Raw genomic sequence first — 23,638 nt, forward strand, 5'->3', positions numbered from 1 at the left:
TAGAAGCCTTCCTCAGTCTTGTTTCAGCCATATTTTTCTTGACCTCAGTGGGAGTAAGAACTCTGAATTATTAAGTGGAGACATCAATATAACTAGATCATGTTTCCAACTACTGTCCGTGCTTATTCTGCTAACCTAACTGCTTCCAATCATAGCCCAAGGGGTGACATTTCCCAGTTGCTTAATGGGAAATCTATTATTTTAAATACTTCAAAAGACATAGCCATGTCTCACACCAAAATATTTATAACGCTAAAATTATTACAAAAAAAAAAAACAAACAAAAACTCATACGTCTTACGTGATATTAAAAGCTAGCTAAAGTGCTTATAGTTTGATTAACACTAACGCATAGAGAGCCTCGTTTCTAAAATGTAATCTCTCTCAAACATTTACACAAGCTCTATCATGACTGCTTCTTGCCACTTAATCTGACATTTCATCTAAATATGCACTGGTTTGCAGAGATGATACCAGAAGCGCTTGGATTAATAAATGACACAGTGGAAGTCAGAAATATTCCAGTGATACAAAGCAGAAGCAGACAAAAAGCTGCACATGTATTACAAACAGTATTTTTTTAAGGATGGAGACCCTTCTACAGACAAATACAATGATGACTGTTTAACAATGCCAGTGAAACCAAATGGTCTACTAGCCTATAAAAACGTCAACATCAGTAGAAGGCAGAGGCAGAAACACATGCCCATGATGCACGGTGATCCATGAGAATCTGACGAACCTCAGTTTCAAAAGTTTCTACAGTAGGCAGCAAAACTACAAGGACAATTCCAAAAGTAACTACACAGCAGCAAAGCACCATCAGCACTTAGACAGTTGCTTTGCCTATGCCATGAAATGATTTCAAATTATACTAAAAGGCTTTAGCAGAATTAGAGCAGAATGTGCCACAGCAGAAGGTGAAAGATAACACACTTGAAATGATTAATTCAGCCTGAAATAGGTTTGAAAATCCTTTACATTAAAAGAGAAACATAGCAACTGCTGCCAGACATTTTTAAAATACTGTAGATGCAAATATACATTTTAACGGCTTTATAAACGAACACAAGATTATCTAGCAGTGACACTATGTAGCTCTTAATAACTTGAGTTAATGATTAATATTGCAATACTGCCCTGCATGTTTGCTGCAGCTGAAGAGATTAGGGATATTACGCACACAGATTTTAGGCTGCCAGAGCAGGTCACTCTGAGATGATTCAGTCACCTAGAAAGAACCAAAAGTGCTTCACAGAAATGTTTATTTTTACAGTAATTCCCTTCTGGTAAGAGAGGAGTGCTTTCCAGTCAAACAGAAATCCCTATACCCAAATTAGATCATTTGGCTTTCCTCACTGCCAATAATGAGTCATTCCATTAGATGCTCAGAAACAAAAGCAGTTGCATTTTGCTACTGATAGTACCAATGAATATCTGAATTTGGATGCAATGTCCAGTTTTAATGCTTAATCATTCAATTACTGTTTAAAAAATATTAAACAGGTCACCAAATGGTATCAGTTGGCCTAGCTGCCTAAGCTAATTTACTGAGAACGTTGCCCCTAGGAGTCTTTGTCAATGAGAAAGGGAAGAAAAGGAGTAATTTGCCAAACAAGACCATCTTTCTTGCAGGATCTGGTGTAAAGGGAATAGAACATACTTCCATTGAGCAAAATTGCATAAAAATTTCTCTGGAAAAGGCTCAGAGTAGACGATTGTTTTGGTTTTTTCCTTTAATTAGAAAGTGTGCCCAGTTTTCAGAGTGTTAACAACCCCTTTTTATCTCAAATTGTTCCACTCTGTACCTGTTATGATATGCTAATTCAAGAGAGCATATTTGGACTCATAGACTGACCTTATTACAGACTTCTGCTAGAAGAAGCGGTATATATATATGTTTGTCTTTGGGTGAGTGAAATGTAGCACCTATGGATAGGGAAGTCGAAGACCAAGCCAGAACATCTTTTACCACGTAGAAATAAACAGAAGCTGTCTGCCTTATGTGGACTTGGAGTGACATCTGGTGACATGAAAAAGCAGTGCATGTAACAAGCTACCAACAGATTAATCCACCTTGGTAGAACTGCAGAAGCTCTTGAGCAATTTTCTCCCTCTCCATTAAAAATGTTAAGAAACATTAATAAAAAGACTTTAACAGAAATCTTTGCAATTTTCAATAAATTTAACCTCCTTACTTACAAATCAGACATCTTTCATGCCGTTTGTGAGGATCCAATTTTCTGCTGAGCAATCCTACCACTGGAAAATGTTCAGCTGGTCTCACTGCATGCAAAAAAATAAACATAGTGATTTAATTAAAATTGTTCTTAAATTGATAAATTTAATCCAGTGCAAATGGCTCAGTGAACACGGTGCTTTTGGTTTAAGAATGGCCTGTTTTATCTCACGCTCACATTTCTAATTGATTTAACCTAAGCCACAGTAAGCTTCTGTGCTGCAGTTTGGCAGCCAGTTTACATTGCCCCCTGAAGATAAACTGCTGCACAGACATGACACCCTCCCTGACCAAGGCAGATACACGAGCCAGAATAAAACTCTCTAACTTCTTTTTTTGACATTTCACAAACCAGCTTATCAGCTACACTCCACCACCGCACACACTAACAGAGCAAGAGGAAAAGTCATTGCAGCTCAAGTTAATCACCAGCACTGGGCCAGGTGCCCGGCAAAGGGATGGAGAATGTCTCCAGTGTGTTGCTGTCAGACTGTTGACCTAGTATGGTGCAGGAGCGCAGGAACCCAGTTTCCATGGGCTCATTTCACTGGGCTTACTGGTGCTGAGCCCTCTGGGATGCGTCAGTACCCCCTGCCCCTGCAGACTCCTCTCACTGAGGTAACCGCCATGGCGGCAGTCCCTGCCGCAGGAGATCTGTCCCCCCTCACACACACGCCTCTGATTGGCTGCTGCTCTGCCCCACCGCATCACACGCTCACCTCTGGTTGGCTCGCAGCCTGCTGGTGGGCGGGGTGAGGCAGTCTCCCATGCACAGCTGGTGGCGCTGTGGGCCTGGGTGCCGGTTCAGTGGCCATCTTGAGGGCTCAGCCCGGCCCCAGGCTGAGGCCTCCACTAGGCCGCAGTGGCCAAACAGGTGACATTGCTGTATGGCAATGTATTATATGGAAGCCCACTGTGCAGGCAGAGCTCCAGAAGAGTTGCTGGCAAAGCCGAGCCCCTTCTAGATGAGGTAGAACAATTCCCTGAGCTCCCCTACGGAGCCCAGAGGAGCAGGCATCCACCCAAATCTAATTCAGGTCTAATGTAATTTCCTTAGCTGTTGTAAATGGAAAAATATATTCTTCGTTTCCTGTCCTAAATTACTCGCTAGAGGGGCTGTGTGTCATTATATACTGTGGCAGAAATTCAAAAGCAGCAGGGATGTGGTATATTAAGGGTGTAGTTTGTGCATACTGTGGTTAATACACCATGTAAGTGCTTTCGAAAGGAAAAAAAAAGGCTGCTGCAACAACCATACTCTCATATACTAATAAATGTTTGTTAATGCTAAAGATCATGTGTGATTACTTAAAAAAGTTGTAGCAGAAGTTTTATACTCTCAAGTATATTCGGATATATTTTTTCATATGTGCAGAGAGGCTTTTATTGAGGTTTTTGGTGAATTACAATCTCTGACTGGTTCAGTCTTACCTCATCTTCATCCTTTGTGGAAATACAATTTACTGAGTCCCATACAAGAACAAGTGGGTGCAATGCCTCACCCTTCCTTATGGAGGTGGTCAGAACAGTTTTTGCTGTACTGCTTTCTGGACCTTTAGAATCTAAAAAAGTTAATTTAAAAAGTAGTAAGTCAAAGTATTCCAGGCAATTTCAGCTTTCTTCTGTTGTAATCTCCATTGTGATTCCATTACAAATACAGATTCTGGAACTCAATCTGTTAGGAATTTAGATCTTCTTTCCAAACTTCTTAAAAATCTTGTGACTTATAAATTATGTGAGTGGCTGCACAGGTGATAATATTACTGTACTTCTTCTAAGAAGATACTAAGAAATAATAGTCACTGCAGAGAACTCAAGAGATGATGCAAGTGATAACCAAAACCAGAAGCTTGAGGAAATCATTATGGAGGTGGTAAGTTATTCATTTGGTTTTGTTTTTAAACTTTTATTTTTCTCTCAGTACTTCTATAAATATCAATGATGTCCTTACTAGAATATACAATTATTTTTGCTTCTCTAGAGATACCATCTGTAGGGTTGTCTCCATTCTGGAATGCCCCAAAGGTGGTATAAGGCATGCATTAATAACAGTTTGTGGTGATCTGAACATTTCAGAACTCTGGGAAACACATTAGTAGTTAGGATGCAGAAATGAGAATCTCTCAGGAGAGTATCTTCAGAGTGAGTTACTTTTAAGGTACAATTCCCTACTTTGTCTCTGTTTCTTGTGAAGTGCCCTGCAGAAATATTCATATATAGAAACAGAAATAAGCTTGTTATATAAATGTGATTAAAATAAATCTTGGAGTTTTGACTCAGTCCTGCATTTTTGTAGACAATGGACAGTCGTGTGCAGAATCAGGTGATTAACTAAGATAGTGGAAATTTTGCCTACTACGAACTCGTTATAATTTTAAAATGGAGTCCCACTCCAGTTTAAGACACCTTCACTTAGGTGTCTGCAAGTAGTTGTCTACACGTGTTTAATTTCTTGGCTCTCATTACAGTCAGTGGAAATCAAAGATAGGATTCAGCTGCATAGATACACAGCTGTCTAGTGCCATTTTACTTGCCTCAAGGTATCTAAGACACCACACATATATAGGAGGATATACAGAAAACTCCACCCTACTGGACAGCTGCTCCAGGATACTTTAAGGTCTCTGAAATCGCAACGGATATTCTGAATCCCATCCTTAGCCAATATAGTCAAGGGAACCTATAGGATAAGTCAATTCAGTGTAATGTAAACACCTCCTGTCTGGTCATCTGAATGGCTTTCCAGGATCCTTTGGCTATGTTGGTTAAATCTCTTGACTAACATGCAAGAAGCACACGTGTGGATACCTAATGCTTTATGTCTTAATCTCAAACTGAATCTCACCCTGAATGAAATTCCATGTAAACTTTTTATTTTTTCCCCATCAAAAGCTTTTATTATTACATTTACTTGATACAACCACTCCAGAAGTGGAAAACTATAAGATTGATAAAGCACGCCATCTATCCTCGTACATGTATGTGTGTGTATGTATACACATACATATACTAGCTTATAGATAAAGTTATGGATTTCCAGTTTTTAATTTTCATTAAAATTAGCCTAATTGAAAATTATTTTGTTTTAAATTGAAGGTGCATTCTGAGGTGTGATATGAAGCACTCATGTAATACTTTGCAAACGTGCTTTGGGAGCAGAAGCAAGCTACTTAACTGCTATATACTGCACGTGGCCAAAACTGCAAACACGTTTTACTGCAGAGGAAGTTTTAAAAGACACAACTGATGTTAAGCAGCTATCTCTAATTGACTGTAATGGCAATAAGACATTCTACTGTATCATGTATTTTTTACAGTATGGACATAAAGAGAATAATAGTTGCATTTCATTTCCAGTACACACATAACGGATTGTCTTATAAGAACGTTGATCAAGAGGGATAAAAACAGCAGCACTGGAGATGTTTTTCTCAGCTTATCCCAGAATTGTAGGCATGAAATATTGCCCTAATATAACTACTCTCCTTCTCACTGGGCAAGGTATTCAAAAGATTTCAGACCTAGAGTACTGCCTATTGCTCAGAGAGCTGTGGATTGCTGAATGCTGTTTAGTGGTAAGTTAACGATGAGTTTTCTTTCTAGCCAACTTTAGCCAATTTCCAGTCCCTTACAATGATAATTGTACTGTTTCACAAACACTCCTTTTGTCTGTTCAAGGAAGAAAGCACTATTCAAAGGAGTCAGGATCTGGCACTTCTTTATTTAAGTATCCAAAAATCCCATTTTAGATATGGATCAAATTACATCTGTTACATACTACAGGGTTTTGTAATTTAGAACCTATTATTGGATTTTTTTCTCTCTCATTAAAAACAATATTTTTAAAAACTAGAATAATTACATTGAAACCTTTTCCAGGAAACTGGTTAGAATGAAGACATTTTAATGAAAATAATACTGTATTTAAAAACACATAATCATTTATCATGAACTGTTGTAGCTGCTACTACTTTTTCTTTGTTGGCTTAATTGAAAAGCTTTCTAAATTAGCAGAAGTCTGCACAGACGGTGTGGTCTCCAATTATTTCGAACTACCTAACAATTTTCTGTGCAAGTTAATGGCATCTTGACAAAAAAGAGTGATATTTTGTTGTTCAGTGCTGAAAAGTAATACCTCTTCTTCTATTGCAGAAAATAGATGGTCTACAAAAATGTGTAAATTTGCAAAAGCTTTATCTTTATTGCAATGAAATTTCCAGGATTGAAAATCTGGAAGCCCTAACAAAGCTGAATGTACTTAGGTTGAATAATAACCTGATCAAGAATAGAGAGGTGAGTCTGGTGTCCTTGTTATGATTTCTTTTCTTCAAATTTGTCTAATGTATGGTATTTTAATTGTATGGTATATAAATGTGTCTAATAAGTAGGGCTAACTTTTAGAATTATTGAACAACAGAAAGGACAATTTTAAACTTCAATTTAAAAGAATTAGGCTGAAACATTATTTGGAACTGATTGGCTGTCAAGGTTTTCTGCATATGCAGAGTTAACTAAATCACTTCTTTTCAAAGACTTCTGAGATTCTTGCTGAGGAAAAGATGGTTTTAGGGTTTTTTTATAACTGCAGATTCTTGTCTGCACTGCAGTATTATGTAAAAGCCTTGCCATTTAATGTTTATTTCAGTGTTTGGATTTTTTATTTTTTTATAACTTTGAGAGATTAACTTCTGTTCAGGAGAAGTTTTATCCTGGGTTTTTCTCATGCTGTCATATATCAAATTAGGTCTATGAAAAATTGGTTTCTCCCCTTTCCCCCCAAAATTAGTACTCTTCATCCCCCCAAAATTAGTACTCTTCATGCTAACATTTGAGTTGGAAGCTAGTCCAGAACCAGCAAGAGCTCTGTGATTAGCAGTTTGGCATGTAAAGGGAGAAGAAATGTGTAAATGTCCATTTCTAGCAAAAGACCATGTAGCTTTCTGCATTACCTGACTCTTCACGCCCCAACAGGGAGACAGAATTGCTGCAGCTCAGTCCATTTTCCCTTGGGAGAGTACATGAAAAAAAGGCAGAGGGAGATACTGATACCAAGATAAAAGTAGTTAGGGCAGTAGGAGATGCTGATAGGGATGAATGAGACCAGATCACTGTGAACCTTCAAAGCCATAGAAAAGAGGAGAGAGAAATCGAAGCTGGGCATGATAATAGGAAAGGAAAGGGAAGACTTAGAAATTACAGCTGACAAAGTACAAGTGTAAAGGCAGTAGAGTGTTTCCAGAAATTACTATTTATTAGCAAGGACACTACAAACACTAGTGGCATCTCACTGCAAAGAACTGCAGTGTCATCATGGAGAGAAACGATTGACAGCAGTGATGTAGTTCTCATGATATCCTGAGGCCAAGACATGGGCTGCAGCCAAAAGCTAATGAGTATTCATGACATGGGGCATAATCTGTTAGGTTTCTCATGCACAGCTGTGAAACTAAGGCTGGGGGTCTGGCTTTATTTTCATTGCAGTATCATTTACAAAGGCTTTCCAAGCTAATTCCCTTTCAGCAAAATGCATTCTCTCTTTCCATGTCAAAAGAAAGCTATAGTTTACGATAGAGGCTAACATTGTTCAGACTCCAGTCAAATTTGTTTTTACATTTGAATGATCTGCCTCTTAGCCTACAGGCTCTTCAGCATTTGCAGTGCTATATTAGATTAAAATTGTATTGTTTAAAACATTCACAGGGCTTACATACTCTACGGAATTTGCAAGAGGTCAACCTCACTGGAAACTTAAGAGAAAAAATAGGAAGGTGATATCAGTCTGGTATTTCTAGCATGAGTATTCTGAATACTACCAAGGATTTATGTACATGGTTTAATCTTTCTCTCATTGTAATAAAAATTTCCTACTAACTTGCATGGTTCAGAGTCATATCCAATACACTTAGCCCTGATCATCCCAAAGTCTGTGTCAAAACTCCCTAGGGCTCATCTTTGTTTACTCCAGACTGCTTTCCATTGCTGTAGCCATGTCAAAGACAGAAAATAGGTATCCGTGGGATTTGTGCATATATTTATTTTTCTTTTTCACTGCCTTTGGTACAAAGGGCTTTTAGTTTAAATCAAGCCTGTTTGGTTATAAATGGAAATGTAAATCATGACTGCATTTCTGAACAGATCCTAGAGAACCTATTAATTTTTCTTGGTTTATCTTTATCTGTAATAAAAAGATCTTCCAAATGCTATCCCTGCACTTAGAGTGGAAATGGAAAATATATTACATGTATGATGTGATTGTTTGTGTTAATTATTCTTCAGAATAATCAACAGCCAAGTTTCTAGGACACTTAATGTGTTGCAGGAGATCCATTTCCAGTTTCAGTTCTGCCAGGATCGTAATTATTTGAATCTGCTGTCTCAAGCCTTAGGTAAGTGCTTTGACCAGGGGGCTCCTAACTGCACCAAGAAGGAAGCCTTATAGATCCAGTCCAGAACAGCGGACTAGAGAAGATACTCATCTAATGCGGTAAACTGAGTTTCAAGTTACTTCTTTTATTCATCCAGTACAGGTGTTTGCAGAGGACCTTCCTGCTGAGTTCCCAGATTATCGTGGTTATTCTCTATTCTAGCTGATACATAAACATTTCCAAAAGGTCTGTGTTTTGCAGATTAGAAAGCTCTTTCTCACCCAGCTCTCAAGGTACTGTTTGGGTTTTTTTTTTCTGATTTCCAACTGATTAGTCTGTTCCTCTTCCTTTAAGAACAGTATAAGCAACATAATGGATTAGAGTCAGACTGTAGTTGCATCAGTGCAACTGCAGTTATTCTAAAATTAAAAGACCTGTGTCACAGATTTTCTGTACAGCAGTTTGTAACCAGTCCTAGTAGGTCTTTAATGCACTTTGAGTGAGCTCTTTGCACATATGTCTATACAAATATAACTGAAAAAATATCGCTGATTACATAAATAGGACCCCTTAAAAGTACTTTGATCAAGAGTCAACAGATTCTTTTGATCAAGGGTGCACAGACCAAGGAGTCTGCCAGTGCAGGCTCATGCCTTTATGGTCATATCTTCCTCCTTTGCTTGCCATATGTAGATCAAGTAGTATCTAGGAAGCAGACACGTGCTTCAGTCACCTCATCTCTTTGTCAGAAGTGTCTATAGTTAGTGCATATATATGAATATTCTAAATAATATTCACATTGGGGTGTGTAGGCAGAGTGAACTAAGTTGCTTTCTTTAAGAAGAGTTTTATGGAAATTTTATACTTGGGAGCCAAACCCTTGCTTGTTATTGAAAAGGAATGAGTAGTTTATTCTCTTGTTTTACTTAATCTCAGCTGTATAGTGGCTTGATCGATCCTAAAGAATTACCTCGTAAAAAAGAATGCAAAAAAGTTTTGCTTCCACAAAGCAGAAAGCAATTACTATGCCACACAGTAATCAGACATGGGGAGAGAAATGATCCCTGCCCTTAGGTGTCTGAAGAAAAGCTGCAGTTCCATTTTAACTGTACCCTCTAACTCTCTTTTTGTTGCTGAGACTTGCATCATAATGAAGTCACACTGAGGGATCAGTCCTGCCTGGGTGAAACAATGGTCTAATTGATATGAGTAAGACTGGGATATGAGCCAGTATACAACAGAAGAGTATATGCAGTTGCTCAGAGCAGAGCTGTCCCTTTGGCCAAGTAATTCAGCTTTTTCTATTGACAATCAAGAGTTTGAATTTAATAGAATAATCTTCTGTTTTGATGTTTTCAGGTGTGCTTTTTAGTACACATCTGGAGGGCTTATCTTTTGAGGAAACATAAATAAGATAATTTTCCTCCCATACTTTAACATAACTTCTTGCTTCTGAGTCCTAATGAGGTCTTTTTATCAGCTGGAACGTGAATTGGCCAAGCTGCAAATGTTGGGTAAAACATCAAGTAATAAATCTCTAAGGAGTAAGAATCTGGAAACTGAAAATTCAGTTCATGATAATGAAGTACAGAAAAGACATGTCTTGAACAGGCATTCTTACAAAAAATAAATGCACTGAAGGAAAGAATAACATTCCTGAATAGAAAACTGAATGAGTACGTTTAGTGAATTGTACAAGAACAGTATTCTGATTTTTTCAGACATGAATAATTGGGTATGATGGTGGCTGGAGGTAGGAGATTAATGACAGGACTTGAAGTCTGTCTCACATTTCTTTGTTATAAGGTCCAAACTGAGAGTATTGCAAATATCATTAAAGTGGCAGCTCTTATGTGGTCTGAATTATTGGATCCAGCTTCTAGCAGACAGATGCTGCCATTCCCATTACTGGTGATCTCAATAAATAGGAAAAGATTAAACAAAAATAGCTGGGATGAGTAGTTACATTGGACCAGTGCTTGGAAAAGTTTTCTGGGTCTTTAAACAGTAGAGAACCAGCAAAGTGCTGTGGTTTTTCTGTTTCTGTTTGTTGTACCCTGCTCCCCCGCCCCGTAATTCCAATGTGATTTTAATGGCTTCTTTTTCTTGTCATTCTTGATTCTAGCTTAGGACTTCATGAGTCAAATTCACTCTAAAGTCAATGGCCAACACAGTCTACACACAGAGAATCCTTCATAATAGGGCATGTGGAGGATATCAGTGATGCCATAGACCTAGGGTTGGATGCCAGCATGGGTCTGAAGCTCATTCTACAGAATTTTTATGAAGGGAGAATTGGATGGCTCTCTTCTGATGAGTAGAAAGCTGCCTGTTTTCTCTCTGATGTTCTGCAGGACAACTAAGGCATACCATTCATCTGGCCAGTTCTTGCTTTGTTTTTGTGTCTCAGGCCAATGAACACTGTTCCTGTCTACAAGTGTAGTACAAAGAGTCTGTAGTGCATCAGGCCCCAAAAGCATCAAATCATTTAGGTTTTGCATTGGAGTGTAAATAGTATACCGAAGTAGTACTGTTCTAAAGCTTGTTGATAGAGGGAAAGACTGCCAATCATCTCAAAGATGGAACAACTGATGGAGGCGTGGGAGAATTTAAACATACTGTGAAATTTGTTGCTGTTACTTGCCACTGATTTCATGCCAGTGCCTCACACTGCACCCAAGTCCAGCATGGTTTCATTAGTGCTGCAATTTGGACTGACGTCATTATGAATACTAAATAGCAAACTAAGACCTTCTCTTACTTGAGGAGGTGATTCTCGTAAGTTAATGATTACAGAACAATGCTGAGGGTGAAGTGGATGAAGCTTGGTATTACAGATCGGTATAGGACCAGTATATCCACGTATTAGGATCATTATATCCACAGCTGTAGTCTATCAGATTTAAAAAAAAAAAAATCTTTCTGTAATCATTCATTTGTCTAAATTTGTTGCTTAAAAAAACATCAAAATTATGTTAATTTGTCCTGTTATGTTGTTCCAGGCAGAATTTAAAAATATTTCCAAGTGGAAATGAAGAAAAGTTTTAATCTGGTACCACAGTTCTTGTTGATGGAATTGGAAACAGTGGGAAACATTCACTTTGAAGAAGTTCTATCAAATAATCCATGGTAAACTTTTAAAGATACTTCAAACTAGAATCTGTTTCTTATGATTCCAAGTTAATATTTTTTAACAAAACAAATTTATTACAAGAATCTGGAGTATTTTGAAACATCAGTGCCCCACAGACTCCATTTGCAGATAGCTGGCAAGAAAGGAAACACTCTCTCCCCTCTCCTTCTCTTGATGGTGTACTAGGCTGAAGCTTTGAGCCCACAAAGACTGATTTTTTTTTGTTGCCTTTATTTTTTTCTTACCTGTTTATGAAGCCCTTCATTTTAGAAAAGGAAGATAAAAGAATAAGCAAGCTATCCAATTGCTTTTTAACAACAATGATAATGATTATTCTAAGTTCCTACACAGCTTTACTTGTAAAGAAGCATTAGAAGTTGCTTACATAAGCTTTATATGAATAACCTTGACGCTCAGTTGAGAGGAGATTCAAATTTAGCCTGGCAGTATTTCAAGGACTGTTTTCTGGTTGAGTACTCCAAGCTTGTCCACCTCAGGTATGCCTTCTTTTTGTGTTCAGGGATGTTTGTCAGAGCTGCAGGTAGTTCTGTACTTACAGGTTGCATTTGAGGTTGTTTATAAATAGCATTCCTCTTACTTTTAATGCCACCTTCTCAAGCCAAGGATCTTTTTGTTTTGGCAAGGAGACATTAATAAATGACTCTTGTAGGGATGAAAGCCAAACCAAAGGTTTTTGGATGACTAATCTTAGCACAGAATCTGTTTGAGAAAGAGCAATATTTTTATTAGTTGCAGTAAGGATTTTGACTGTTATATCTTCTTGTTTTTCAAGAAAACTTTCCATTGATTGAAAGACTGGAGAACCTACTGCATTTCTAGGTTGGTTATATATAATAATCTTTAAGGAATCTTACAGTATCAGATGGAAGTATGGGAGTTTATTGTCTTCTGAGTGAGACACAGAGAAAATGGCCACATATTTTTGAAGTGATTTGACTTATGTACCACAGGGAATAGGTGAGCTTCTGCCCCCACGTTTCTGCCTGGCCAGTGAACTGTCTCCTCTTTCTCAAGTTTCACTGTAGAAACTCTTGTAGGTTCTTGCAAACCATGCTCGCTTTCTGCATAATTACGCTTAGTATAGTGGAACTGCTCATTTGCAGAGTGCAGAAGGATTTAAATAGATTTTAAATATGACAGTGCAAATAGAGAAAAGGAACATAATGAATCACATATGATTAGATATTGATGTTTGATGCTTAACTTTGAATGCAGCATTTGAATAAAATAAGGTAAATTTATTTGTCTCCATCTGGGAGAACAGAGTTATAATGAAATGACACAGGCTAGAGGTATTGCTTGTGATTTTTCTTCTGAATAGGAAACAGAAGAAAATCGTGTAGATAGCACTGAAAAATTCAGTGTGAAACAAGAAGGAAATATTATTAACTTAGTGCTCTCTTCTGTGCCTTTCTGCACATGGGTTTAGTTCTTGTTATATATTTCAATCACTATTCTGTACCTGGGACTTCAGAGCATACAGTATCATGGGAATGAAAATAAATCGCATCTTAGGGTGCACAATCAAATTCTGACGCTGAAATTTAAGGAGAAGTTTCAAGTATTTCTGTAAAACATTTTCACTGTAGCAGAGTAAGCGCTTAATTTTTAAGAGCTATTTAGTGTATCATTGGCCTGTGAACAAAGTTAACTTTGTGATTATAAGAACAGAAACATTTTGCAAAGCATCAAATAATTTAGGATTATTAGAAGTTTTACCCAGATAGATGTGGCTTGAAGTTCCCCAAAGTCCCTGTGCTTGGTGTTTCTATGATTGGCTCTTGGGCTTCAGAGGTCGATAGCTTGGTAGAAAATACCAAGCATGAGAATTGGTTCAGATTTTTGCTGTTAGCATCTGGGTCTTACCTCATCTGTTCCTAATCTGGTTGTGAAAACAGAGTAAATATTGTTATGAGTGGCCGTATTTCTGAAAGTGGAAAGCAGCAGTAGATGAACAATGAAGAAACAAAACAAATGCCACCCAGATGTATACACATCTGTATTTCATCTGTATCACAGGAGAGCATAGGCATACATCAGGACAGTCACAAGGTGGATTTGTATCCATGCAGATAAGTCTCAAGATTTTCTGGGCAAGTCTCAACTTTGAAATTTGTGTGATTGTGCTCATTTATTTCACTGCCTTCCAAGAATCAGGTTGAGACTTGTGATGCAGCCATGATCTTTGTCATAAGTATTGGGACACATCTGCCCAAAGCAGCTTGTAGAACCGTGTCACCAGTGGAGCAATGGTCTTAGGATACCCATTTGTGTGCTTGTAGCTAAGACAGAACCCCCGTTGAATCCATTTCTTCCTTTGCATACTGAGCAGTTGGCTGACTTGATATGTGTGACTGTATTGTTATGATTTTAGTACAGTTAATATAGTGTTTTTCATCTTTTTATGTGCATTTACTATGTTTATAGGTATGTGAAAGTTTGTTTTATACATACAAATGTATGTGTGATTTCTGGGTGTAGAAATCAGAGCTGAGAGCTTGGAGGGAGCTGGAAGACCTTTTCAATCTTGAAAGCAAAATCTTTTCTCCCTGAGGGACAGCAGGTACTCTCTGAGCTCAGGACATTTTAGCTGCTAAGATCAAAACACATTCCCTGGGATTCAAAGCATGCCCATTCTGAGATACAGTATTTCAGTTAATGGCATAACATGGCTCAGCATGGTTTGGTTTTGGTGGGGGTTTTGTGGAGGAGTAGTAGGGGGTTTTTTGTTTGTTTTGGGGGTTTGGGGAGTGGAGTATGGTTTGACCCAGAAACAGCGTAGCCACAAGAAACATTCAGAGGTGGGCAGAGATGGTCTTGTGGATCATACCACTTCCAAATTTTTTCCTATAAGCCTTTAGCCAAAAGTTATTTTCCCCCATAGCTGAAACACCACTATTGAGCTCTAGTCCATTCAAATACAATGTAAAACAGATTTGTTCACCCCTTGCTACTCTTCACTTAAAGCTGGAAACAGCAAATGACCCTCACTTACAGCTTTACCTGAAGTCATTTGAGGTAGTAATCTGTATCAGACAATTCAACTACCCACTTCTAGCACTTTTTTTGGCCCATGGGGAAGTCAGATTGGCACAGCTAATGATTTTAGGAGCTCTTTTCATAGTACCTGTAGAGAACAAAACTTTTCAGGAAGCTCCCCAATGCACTCTGTATTATGCTGGTAGGATATCCTCCAGGTTGTATGAAAAACTGTCTCATTGTATTAGCTCCTAGTATGGATAAGCCAGATCGGCTCCCTTCATCTGTAGTAGAGCCCATTCCAGTTGGTGATAGGCAGTTTATGCATCTTCCCTGAGAAGCAACTATCAGCCCAACACAATTCTTAACCTGAAACCTCATGGTCTGATGCCTATTTTAGCAGAGAAGTCCAGCAATAATTAATCAAATCCTCATACTAACCTGCTGGCGTTCAAACTGCAGTGTTGAAAATCACCAGAAATGGCATTCTTATCAAAAAGAATTTCAAGAAGAAAATAAGTTATCAACAGTTTTGTAGTATTTGTATGGGGCTCTGGATCTGCTGTCAACATTTATTGTACTATTCTCTTTCTTCCCATGCTATTGCTACCTGCCTGCTAGGGATCTTTAGCAAAGACAAGACTTGTGGTTTCAGAGGCAAATAAATAATTTTTTTTATGTAATACAGAACATGGAGACTACTCTTACTGATTGTAAAGAGGCAGGGCAAAAAAAAAAAGTCTTGCAACAGATCTCATGATTACTGTGAACATCAGTATTATGGAATTTGTGTTAATTATAGTCTGTTATCCTTAGTAAATGCCCTCCAAGTCATGGGGGTTGGGCAGGAGGCCAACTACTTCCTCCCGGAAAAAAAATAAAAAGTTGCAGAAACGACAAGCATCAACTCGGAGATGGAGAAAATCAGTAATGAAGTGAGGAGGAGGAGATGGAACTGGATCGGTCATGTCTTGAGGAAAAAACCAACAGAAGACTGCACTGTGGCCCTTGGGACTCCAGAGCACGCAGCCGCAGACCGATCGAAGTGGAAGAACGATGTTCGCGCCTTGTGTGCCTCCTGGCACTGAGAGAATTCAGATTCAGATTCTTAGTAAATATTGTGCAATGCATAAACTTTATATGGTCAGAATGCCTATTCTTGTCTTTTGCCTGCTTTTGCAACAGCATAATGAAAACCTGGAGTCTTTCCCTATTTCTTCTCTTTGTAGCTTCTTAGTAAGAAAAGATGGAATCTCTCTCTTATGTATGCAACCCTGAATTGCCAGTTAAGGAAAAGTAGCTGCTACAAATTCTGGAGAATATTTTCCAGGGTCTGGAAGTGCATGCGGTATACTACATTGTGGACAGAAGAATGCTGTTGTTTAGTAAAGGATAGCAGAGAAGAGAGCAGGCAGAAAAGTGCTGCTCTCTTTTCCTCCCTCCTTTCATCATTTTTCTGTTCATCTTTCTTCTGTTTTCTTCCTCTGTTCTCATTACATTTCTTCGTGTTACCTCTGCTTCATTCTTCACATCTTTATGCCATCTGTGGCAAAGGCATGATTAATGCTTTCCAGTTTTTCTCATCATCTTCTTGTCCATTCCTCGCCCTTTCTCTTTTTATTGCAGATTGTCTCTTCTCACTCACCACTTCTCATCAGTGCCCCCCACTAGAATTTGCAGGGACTAAATTTAATCCTAGTCCATTTAGGTATCTCCAGATACCTAGCCCTAAACGTAGGGTCCCTCTGGCATGGATCCTTATTGTCAGACCAGTCATCACCCTAGAAACTGTCAGTCCTGTCCCAGTGACCCCATCCGTCTCCAGACTGTAAAATAGCCAGACAGATGGAATATATTATTTCATGCTGAGTAAGAAATTATGAATAGAAGACGTATTTTCACAGACTCACAGAACAGTTGAGGGTGGAAGGGGCTTCTGGAGGTCACCTTGCTTAACCCACCTGATCAAGCAAGGTCGCTTACAGCAGGCTGCGCAGGACCATGTCCAGACAGCTTTTGAATATTGCCAAGGATGGAGATATTTCAGGTAAGGAAGTTTTCTTTCTGACTTATGAAGGAAAAGAATAGAAAGTAGGAAAATTAATTCAGGGCAACTCCTCTCTAGTCCCCATTGCTCTCCTTTTCTTCTTTCCAACCTTTTGCACACCTGCCTTTCTCTTTTTGCTCTGAGAAGAGACCAGATTTTTGGGTGGCAAGATTGTATTTTCAAATACAGTATCTATTGTCCTGTTTTGCTTTATTATTGTTTATATCATGCTAGTTTGCAGACGTCCCACTGAGATTCCTTTTTGTGGTGTTAAATGCTATATAAGCATACAGGAAGATGGGCTTTATCCCACAGAGCTAGCAATCTGATTTTCTCACCCGTATCTCTCATTCTGTTGGAATAATGACCCCACAAACTATTTTCTTATTCATTATTCTTTGCTTTCCCTGCCTACCATCCCTTATCATAATTCATGGCTATATTTTCATGCTGCTTAAATTTGTTTACATTTTTAAGGGATGGTCTCAGTCAAATAAAGATAGTTGGCCCTTGCTTTAATCTTTGCAGCAGTCTGACAGAAAAAAAAGCTTTTCTTCTCTGTAACAGACTAAGCATATGTGAATGTCCCAGAACAGAGTTTCTGAAACAATAAGCTAAGGCAGAAGACAAAAACAGCAGTGATCCTGAGAAGTCATTCAAGCATGGTAATTCAAAGTTTGGAAAGATCTTGTAAAATATTTGCTAGATGGTTTGCAGAATTGCTGTTACAGAAAGGACATCTTGTAAATACTGTAGATGGCCATGAGATGGCATGTGCAGCCTTGAAAGGAGCTCTGAAACTTTGCTGAAATATGTCCCAGTGGCATTTCTACGTATTAGAAAGCTCCACAAAAGGCTTGGGCTACTGGGACTAATTCCCAGACAGGAGTTTGAAGCATCTATGAGAGATGTCCTCATGTGAGAAATATTTAGGTATGTCTGATCTTTTCTAGATAAGCAAGGAAAGGCACAAATACATTGGGCGCAAATCCGTGTCCAGGACAGGGCATGGAAAGGAAAAATAGTCATGCTGTGTGACTTGGTCATTGAAGTGGCTTAGGAATGATCACATTTCAATGAAATTAAAAAAAAGTACAGAAGTCTTAAAGGTAATTAAGTATTTATGATTTTTGTAGAAATGTGGCTTAACCTGAATTAGGACACCTCTCTTCCCTCTCCTCCTCCCCACAAAGAAAAGAGACATTTCTCAGCTTTTCTGGGGTTCATTTAGCACCAGCCAACAGGGCAGTCAGCATGGGCTTCTGGCAAGTTTGTCAGCACATATATAGCTTGAGACTAGCCACTCCACATACTACCTTTTGCTTGGCCTTGGTGTCGTAGGAAGCTTGGGGAAGCTGGGTTTGCTGCAGTATGGAAGAAAGAGGTTGGAAGACACAAGTCCAAAGGATACCTGGCCTCACAGGTTCCACTGTTTATGAAGTTACTTGTATTTCTGATTTCACTGGCTTTAAATATTAGCCGGCTACAAATGTTAGATTTCACAGTGTAATCTTTTTTGCCAAAGGAGATTTGTTTCATAAAAAACATAAAACCAGAATCATAATATATATAAAAATACATATTTTTATTAATATGTATTACATACATATTAGAGCATTCATTTGCCAGCCCAAGATGTAGCCTGCTTGTTATTACGTTAAGCACTACTGTTGTATTATCCTGTCTGCACCCTCAAGCTAGAATTAGAAGCATTAAGTGTCTTTTTCCCCTCACTTAGGGAAAGCAATAATTGCAAAAGTTTTCCTTGGCTGCAGTGCACCAGCTTGTGCAATGAATCCCATCTATCAAGTCAACTACCCAGAAGCTAATTCAGTATTCAGGCCATGGAAATGCCTAGAAAGTGATGCATCTAATTCTGGCAATTGTATGTATTTGTAGGCACTTGTTAGCATAAAGTTAAGGTTAAATTAATATTTGTATTCTAAACTCATCTTTGACTTTGGGTTGTGTCAAGAGGTTTCATTCCTCAGAACACAGTCTCTGCTCAGCTGAAGTGCATGTTTTGAAAGGCAATAACAAGCAAGAAGATTCCTCTTTTTGAAAAATTATTTGTGCTTGTTTAGTTCACAGAGGGAAAGTGAGCTGTGCCACACTGCTGTTCAGCCATTAGTCCACACTAAAAGTAGCTTACTTCATGCAGTTTCATACCCACTCTTTGTACAGCGGGATTGAGTGAGTGCGGCAAAGGGCAATATCCATATACCGCAGAGGAAATCTTCACCTTTAAAATCCACAGGCTTTATCTTTAAGCAAAATAAAAATGAGTACTGAGGAGAAATACACTGTTATAAGTAACCAGATTAAATCTCTGTATCATACGTATCCTCTGAATGATAGATTCTGCTTTACCCTATTTTTTTGCAAGAGAACAGAGTGGGAATTGAGTAATAATTTTACCTGTTCACTCTGATATGCCCTCCAATCTTCCAGACGCTAACAGGGAGCAACATCTGTCTCTTTATAAAGGAACTGGGATTGTTTCTGGTTTCTTAGAAGGGAGGAAATGAAAGCTAATTTGGAAGGTGATTACACCATAATATGATGGAGTAGTTTTGGAGAGTGCAGCAATGAAAGCACTGCAGGAGAGCTGTCCATGCTCTCAGGATCTAAGGTAGTCTTTGACAAGCTGCGATCTTCATGCTGGAATATGACAGTTGCTTATTAAACATGGGGTATTAGATAGCCGGGTTAAACTCCTTTATTAGCCTGTGTGAGTCTGTATGGCAAAAAGGAATAAAACCAACGCATCTTCATGGAAGGAGATACTTTTGACTTATTAATATTCTGAAATTAATACCAGACTTAGCTAAAAAACAATATTTACTCCATTTCCTCCACTTTAGAAACGTGGGCTTCCTTGGAACAGAGAAATTGTGGCTGCAGCCGTTGGCATTGTGAGTGGTTTGTGTTTGACCATGAACTGGTCCTGCAGAATACACTGCTGAGACTGAGTACATTACACTGGTAGGAACCTTGTTTTTCCTGCTATGATATTAGAAGGCAAGCTTTGGATTTCACAGGTCAAGAGAAAAAAACCAAGTAGGTAGAATTAAATTCTGTTCTACTAACACAACACGACAAGCCCAGGTTTAAGGTTGATTCTCATCTGTCCACTCTGTCAGAGCCAGATAAAACTTCTGTGGAAGTCAGTGAGAAGCTTTCCACTCGTTGTAGTGAAATTTGGATGAGGCTCTTATTTTGTACTTGTAAAAAGTATAGCAAAGAAAGCAAAGATCCTCTAAGTTTCAACAGATTAAATGAAATGCAGCTGAAAACTAAGTCCTCTGTCACTAAGAACTATTTTATCTGGGGTACCATCCAAAGTAAAACTTATAGTATTGACTGTGCAAAGGATGTTTTTTTCATGGGGTCTTGCTAAGTAAATGATCTTTAGTTGTTTGATTTAAATTGTGAGATGTGCAGTTTTGAAAAAAAAGAAAATATATTTTCTTCTCAGCTGGTATTCTGAACAAGTTTTTTCTTGATTCCTTCTATTCATTTTTACATGCATATAAGGCTGCTGTTTCACTCATCTAACTTCATAACTTGCTGCCAAGGTAGAAGGGCTCATTTCAGACTCTGAGTTACTCTGTCTGTTAGAAACAAGAGAGTATGGGGAAGCGAGATGTTCAGCTCTGGGGAAAGGAAGGAGAGAATCGAATTCACTGATGAGTCAGGTCTGCCTGGTCCCATGGTCCAGTGTTAGGCTGCTCTACTGTGATTCTTGGACTTTGAGAATTTCAGTGCATAGGTGTACTTCTTTTGACTCTAGCCAGAGTTCTGTGTGGTACAAAACAACCCATACAAGCAAAAACATTATGCAATGCTTTGATTATGAGTCAATTAAACCCAGTTTCTAGCAGATCTGTGTTACAGAAAGATGATTTCCTGACTTGATTGCTATTAATTTCCTAATCAAACTTCTCGCATTTTATGCTCAGTATTAAATTTGTTATTTAATTAAAAATTAGAAAGCTTACAAATTTCAAATGCCTTTTATTTTATATAGCTCAAAAAACAGTGTCGCTTTTCTACGTGCAATACAATTGTGGAACAGGGAAAGAGAAGCACAGAAAGATTTATTCTGTTTCATAATTTGCAACGTGATGAGGAAGTTTTGAACATGGAGCCGACAATAAAGGTCAGGCCTCAGATTGCTTCCTTGAATTAAAAAAGACAACCTTTTCAGTGACTAAGGCCAATATTTAGTCAGGTACAGGTGAGGTATTGCTGTCAAATTTTCAGTAAAATAAATGTATTATGTAATTGTTACTTTATCATTCAGGTTGGTTCATGACCTAAGCCAAACACAAAAGTTAAAAACTAGCATTTCCATTTGGGCTCGATTCTGATGTTGCTTACATTTACTTATCACTAGAACTTGTGTTCCTCTGCCTATCAGTTATTATGCAATGTGAATTACAATAACTGGGCTGAATACTAATTGCATTTCCTATTGTGTAAAGGACAAGTAATTTCAATGAAAAACAATTTAAGAAGAATGCATCTGAGACTAGGACATGAACTAAACTATCAGCCTTTTTATGAAATACATGACTTCATGCCATTATGCCAGTTGTTCTTGAAAATAATTTTTTTTTGACAGATTTGACATCACAAGAATGTATCCTAGGGAAAAAAAACACATCAAAACTGTAGCAGGCTTCAGATTTTAGCTTCAGAAATACATATTGTTATAATAGCTGCACAGAAAAACACTTCTTCAGGTGGACATTTATATGCATAATTCTGACATTGCATTCACATGCATAACTGTTGTGTGGCACCTTCAGTAGCCACCTTTTCTGATGAAGTAGCACTTCTAAATATCTGATACATTAAACAGTGAAATGTTTCTGAACTGTCCCATTTTTAACTCTAGTTTGTGAGATGGTGTTATTTCTTATACTTGATGGTTATGTTTTCAATCCCATTTTTTTACAGTTTCAAATAAACTTTTTCTTTTCTAAAGCTTATTTAGAAGAAAGAGGAAAAAGAATTAAGAAAGAGGAGAATAACAATTCTCTTCTTATTTTACCAAAGTGCTATCTTTCCAGTGATCTGTGTTTGCAGTGAGGTACTAGCAATTCTCATCTCACTTTCCTTTTTCCTAAGGATCTGTTGCCTGTCTCTGCTCGGCTCCACTCTTCCCATACTGCTCTCTCGTAATGGAAGAGTTGCCAGTTCCTTACTGTTGGCAGCATCTGTTCCCTTCTCCTGTGAACCGATTGACTGTCTGACTCACCATCTTACCCAGGTCACTTTTACTTCAGAGAGAAGTTAGAGAATAAATAGTCTTCAAATAAGTGAAAAAGAGTCATCATAGCCTTTCTTGTCTTTTCACTATTTCACATTAGTTTGGATTCACATTTTATAGCCTTCTTATGGTTTACCAGTAGGACAGTATTTGTATTTGCACTCCATCAGTTGAAGCTTTTTCATTTTAAAGAGGGCCATGGAGTATTACAGAATTTGGCTGCGTGTCTGGTAAAATTGTAATTTCTGATCTACTTTTGGCCTAGGTTTTGAATTTGAATGGGAACAGCCTGAGTAAGCTGCAGGGCATTTCTAGACTTAAAAACACTTCAAAAGCTTATCATCAGCTTTAATGAATTTACTTCCTTAAATAATATTTATCATCTAATGAGAAATTAAGCTCTAATTCTTTTTTTTTAAGGAACATTTACTAGCATAAATATTCTTACATTGTGGGGTGTGCTCACAAGACAGGATTGGGCCAGGATGCACACAGGGGAACAGAATGGGGGACTAAACTAGGATCATGAATACTGTGATATTATTAGCAGCCCACAGTTTTGGTGCCTGTTGATACTGTCTCCACTTTGAATCACAGTATTACAGTGATATCACTTTACCACCCATCTGACCTTTATAATAGTCATTTCATTTTAACAAATAGAGTAACACGTCTGGAGCACATTAGGTCTCCTTCAGCAGACCCAGTACTGAGCAAGGGGAGTCCCAGGCACTGGATTCAGTTAAGACTATTTAAAGATTAAATGTGTCTGATTACTTTAACCAAAGTTTCTTTTGCGACACTTTTGGCCATGCAACTATTTGCTTGCAGCCCAACCATTTGATGGAATATTTTGATGCAAGCCATAACCCTGTGATCACTCTTGAGGGTGTTAGAGACTTAAGCAAATGGCAGTTCTTCAACCTGAGCTGGAACCAGCTGAAAAAGTCCAGGGAAGATATAAAAGTCTTTCTTACATAAACACACTCCCAACTTCCTCAGGCTTGACATCACACACAACCCATGGCATAAGGTACATATCAGCGCTTGAAATTCCTAGGAAAGCATTCTAACCATGACCACAGTTAATAAAGGCTTAAAATCTGGTCCTGCACCTTATTAATTCTAAGGCCCTTGCAATGTAAGAAGCCTTATGATCATGTGATGGCATCTTTGTTCTCACAGGGCCTTCACTTCTTTTTGTAGTCACAGCCGAAGCAAGTGAATAAGCTGTGTGGCATTTTTGCTCAGAGACATCTCTGAGGCATAATTCCTTTTTTTTTGCTTCCCTTGAGAATTAAATTTATTGGTGGCCTGTGCCAGATATCAAAAACCAAGCCCTGGCTTTAATTTTGCTGTCTCAGCTGCACTGAATAAGGGGTGGGAGCAGAGACAGTTCCTAGCCTTGGGGATGCGTGTATACACTGTTAGTCTCCCTGTTACTGCATGGATCTGTCTGCAGCAGCACAGCTGTGTTGGCTGGAGCTTTGGTGAGAAAGCCAATACTCAGCCCTTTTACTGACTCCCATTCATTCCTGTTGCCCAACCAGCTTCTGGAACAAATGTTTCTCTCTGT

At 38.3% G+C, this 23,638-nt stretch overlaps 1 protein-coding gene across 1 annotated transcript in view; it reads left to right on the top strand.

Annotated features, from left to right (window-relative positions):
* Positions 1 to 5,557: 5,557 nt before the first annotated feature.
* The window catches only part of LRRC9 (leucine rich repeat containing 9), a gene marked incomplete at both ends in the record, with an annotated part of 39,562 nt that continues 21,481 nt past the window's right edge, over positions 5,558 to 23,638 (top strand). The window contains 18 exon segments of the mRNA XM_082318852.1: positions 5,558 to 5,639; positions 5,642 to 5,814; positions 6,392 to 6,532; positions 7,940 to 8,007; positions 8,516 to 8,625; positions 16,364 to 16,445; positions 17,313 to 17,394; positions 17,398 to 17,449; positions 18,523 to 18,668; positions 19,651 to 19,732; positions 19,735 to 19,769; positions 20,815 to 20,973; positions 20,976 to 21,010; positions 21,012 to 21,024; positions 22,328 to 22,378; positions 22,380 to 22,448; positions 22,894 to 23,031; positions 23,033 to 23,095. Of these exon segments, the coding sequence (XP_082174978.1) occupies positions 5,558 to 5,639; positions 5,642 to 5,814; positions 6,392 to 6,532; positions 7,940 to 8,007; positions 8,516 to 8,625; positions 16,364 to 16,445; positions 17,313 to 17,394; positions 17,398 to 17,449; positions 18,523 to 18,668; positions 19,651 to 19,732; positions 19,735 to 19,769; positions 20,815 to 20,973; positions 20,976 to 21,010; positions 21,012 to 21,024; positions 22,328 to 22,378; positions 22,380 to 22,448; positions 22,894 to 23,031; positions 23,033 to 23,095 (1,581 nt within the window).

The sequence above is a fragment of the Platalea leucorodia genome, assembly GCF_965183815.1.
Source record: "Platalea leucorodia genome assembly, chromosome: 7".
In the NCBI taxonomy this organism is placed as follows: Eukaryota; Metazoa; Chordata; class Aves; order Pelecaniformes; family Threskiornithidae; genus Platalea; species Platalea leucorodia.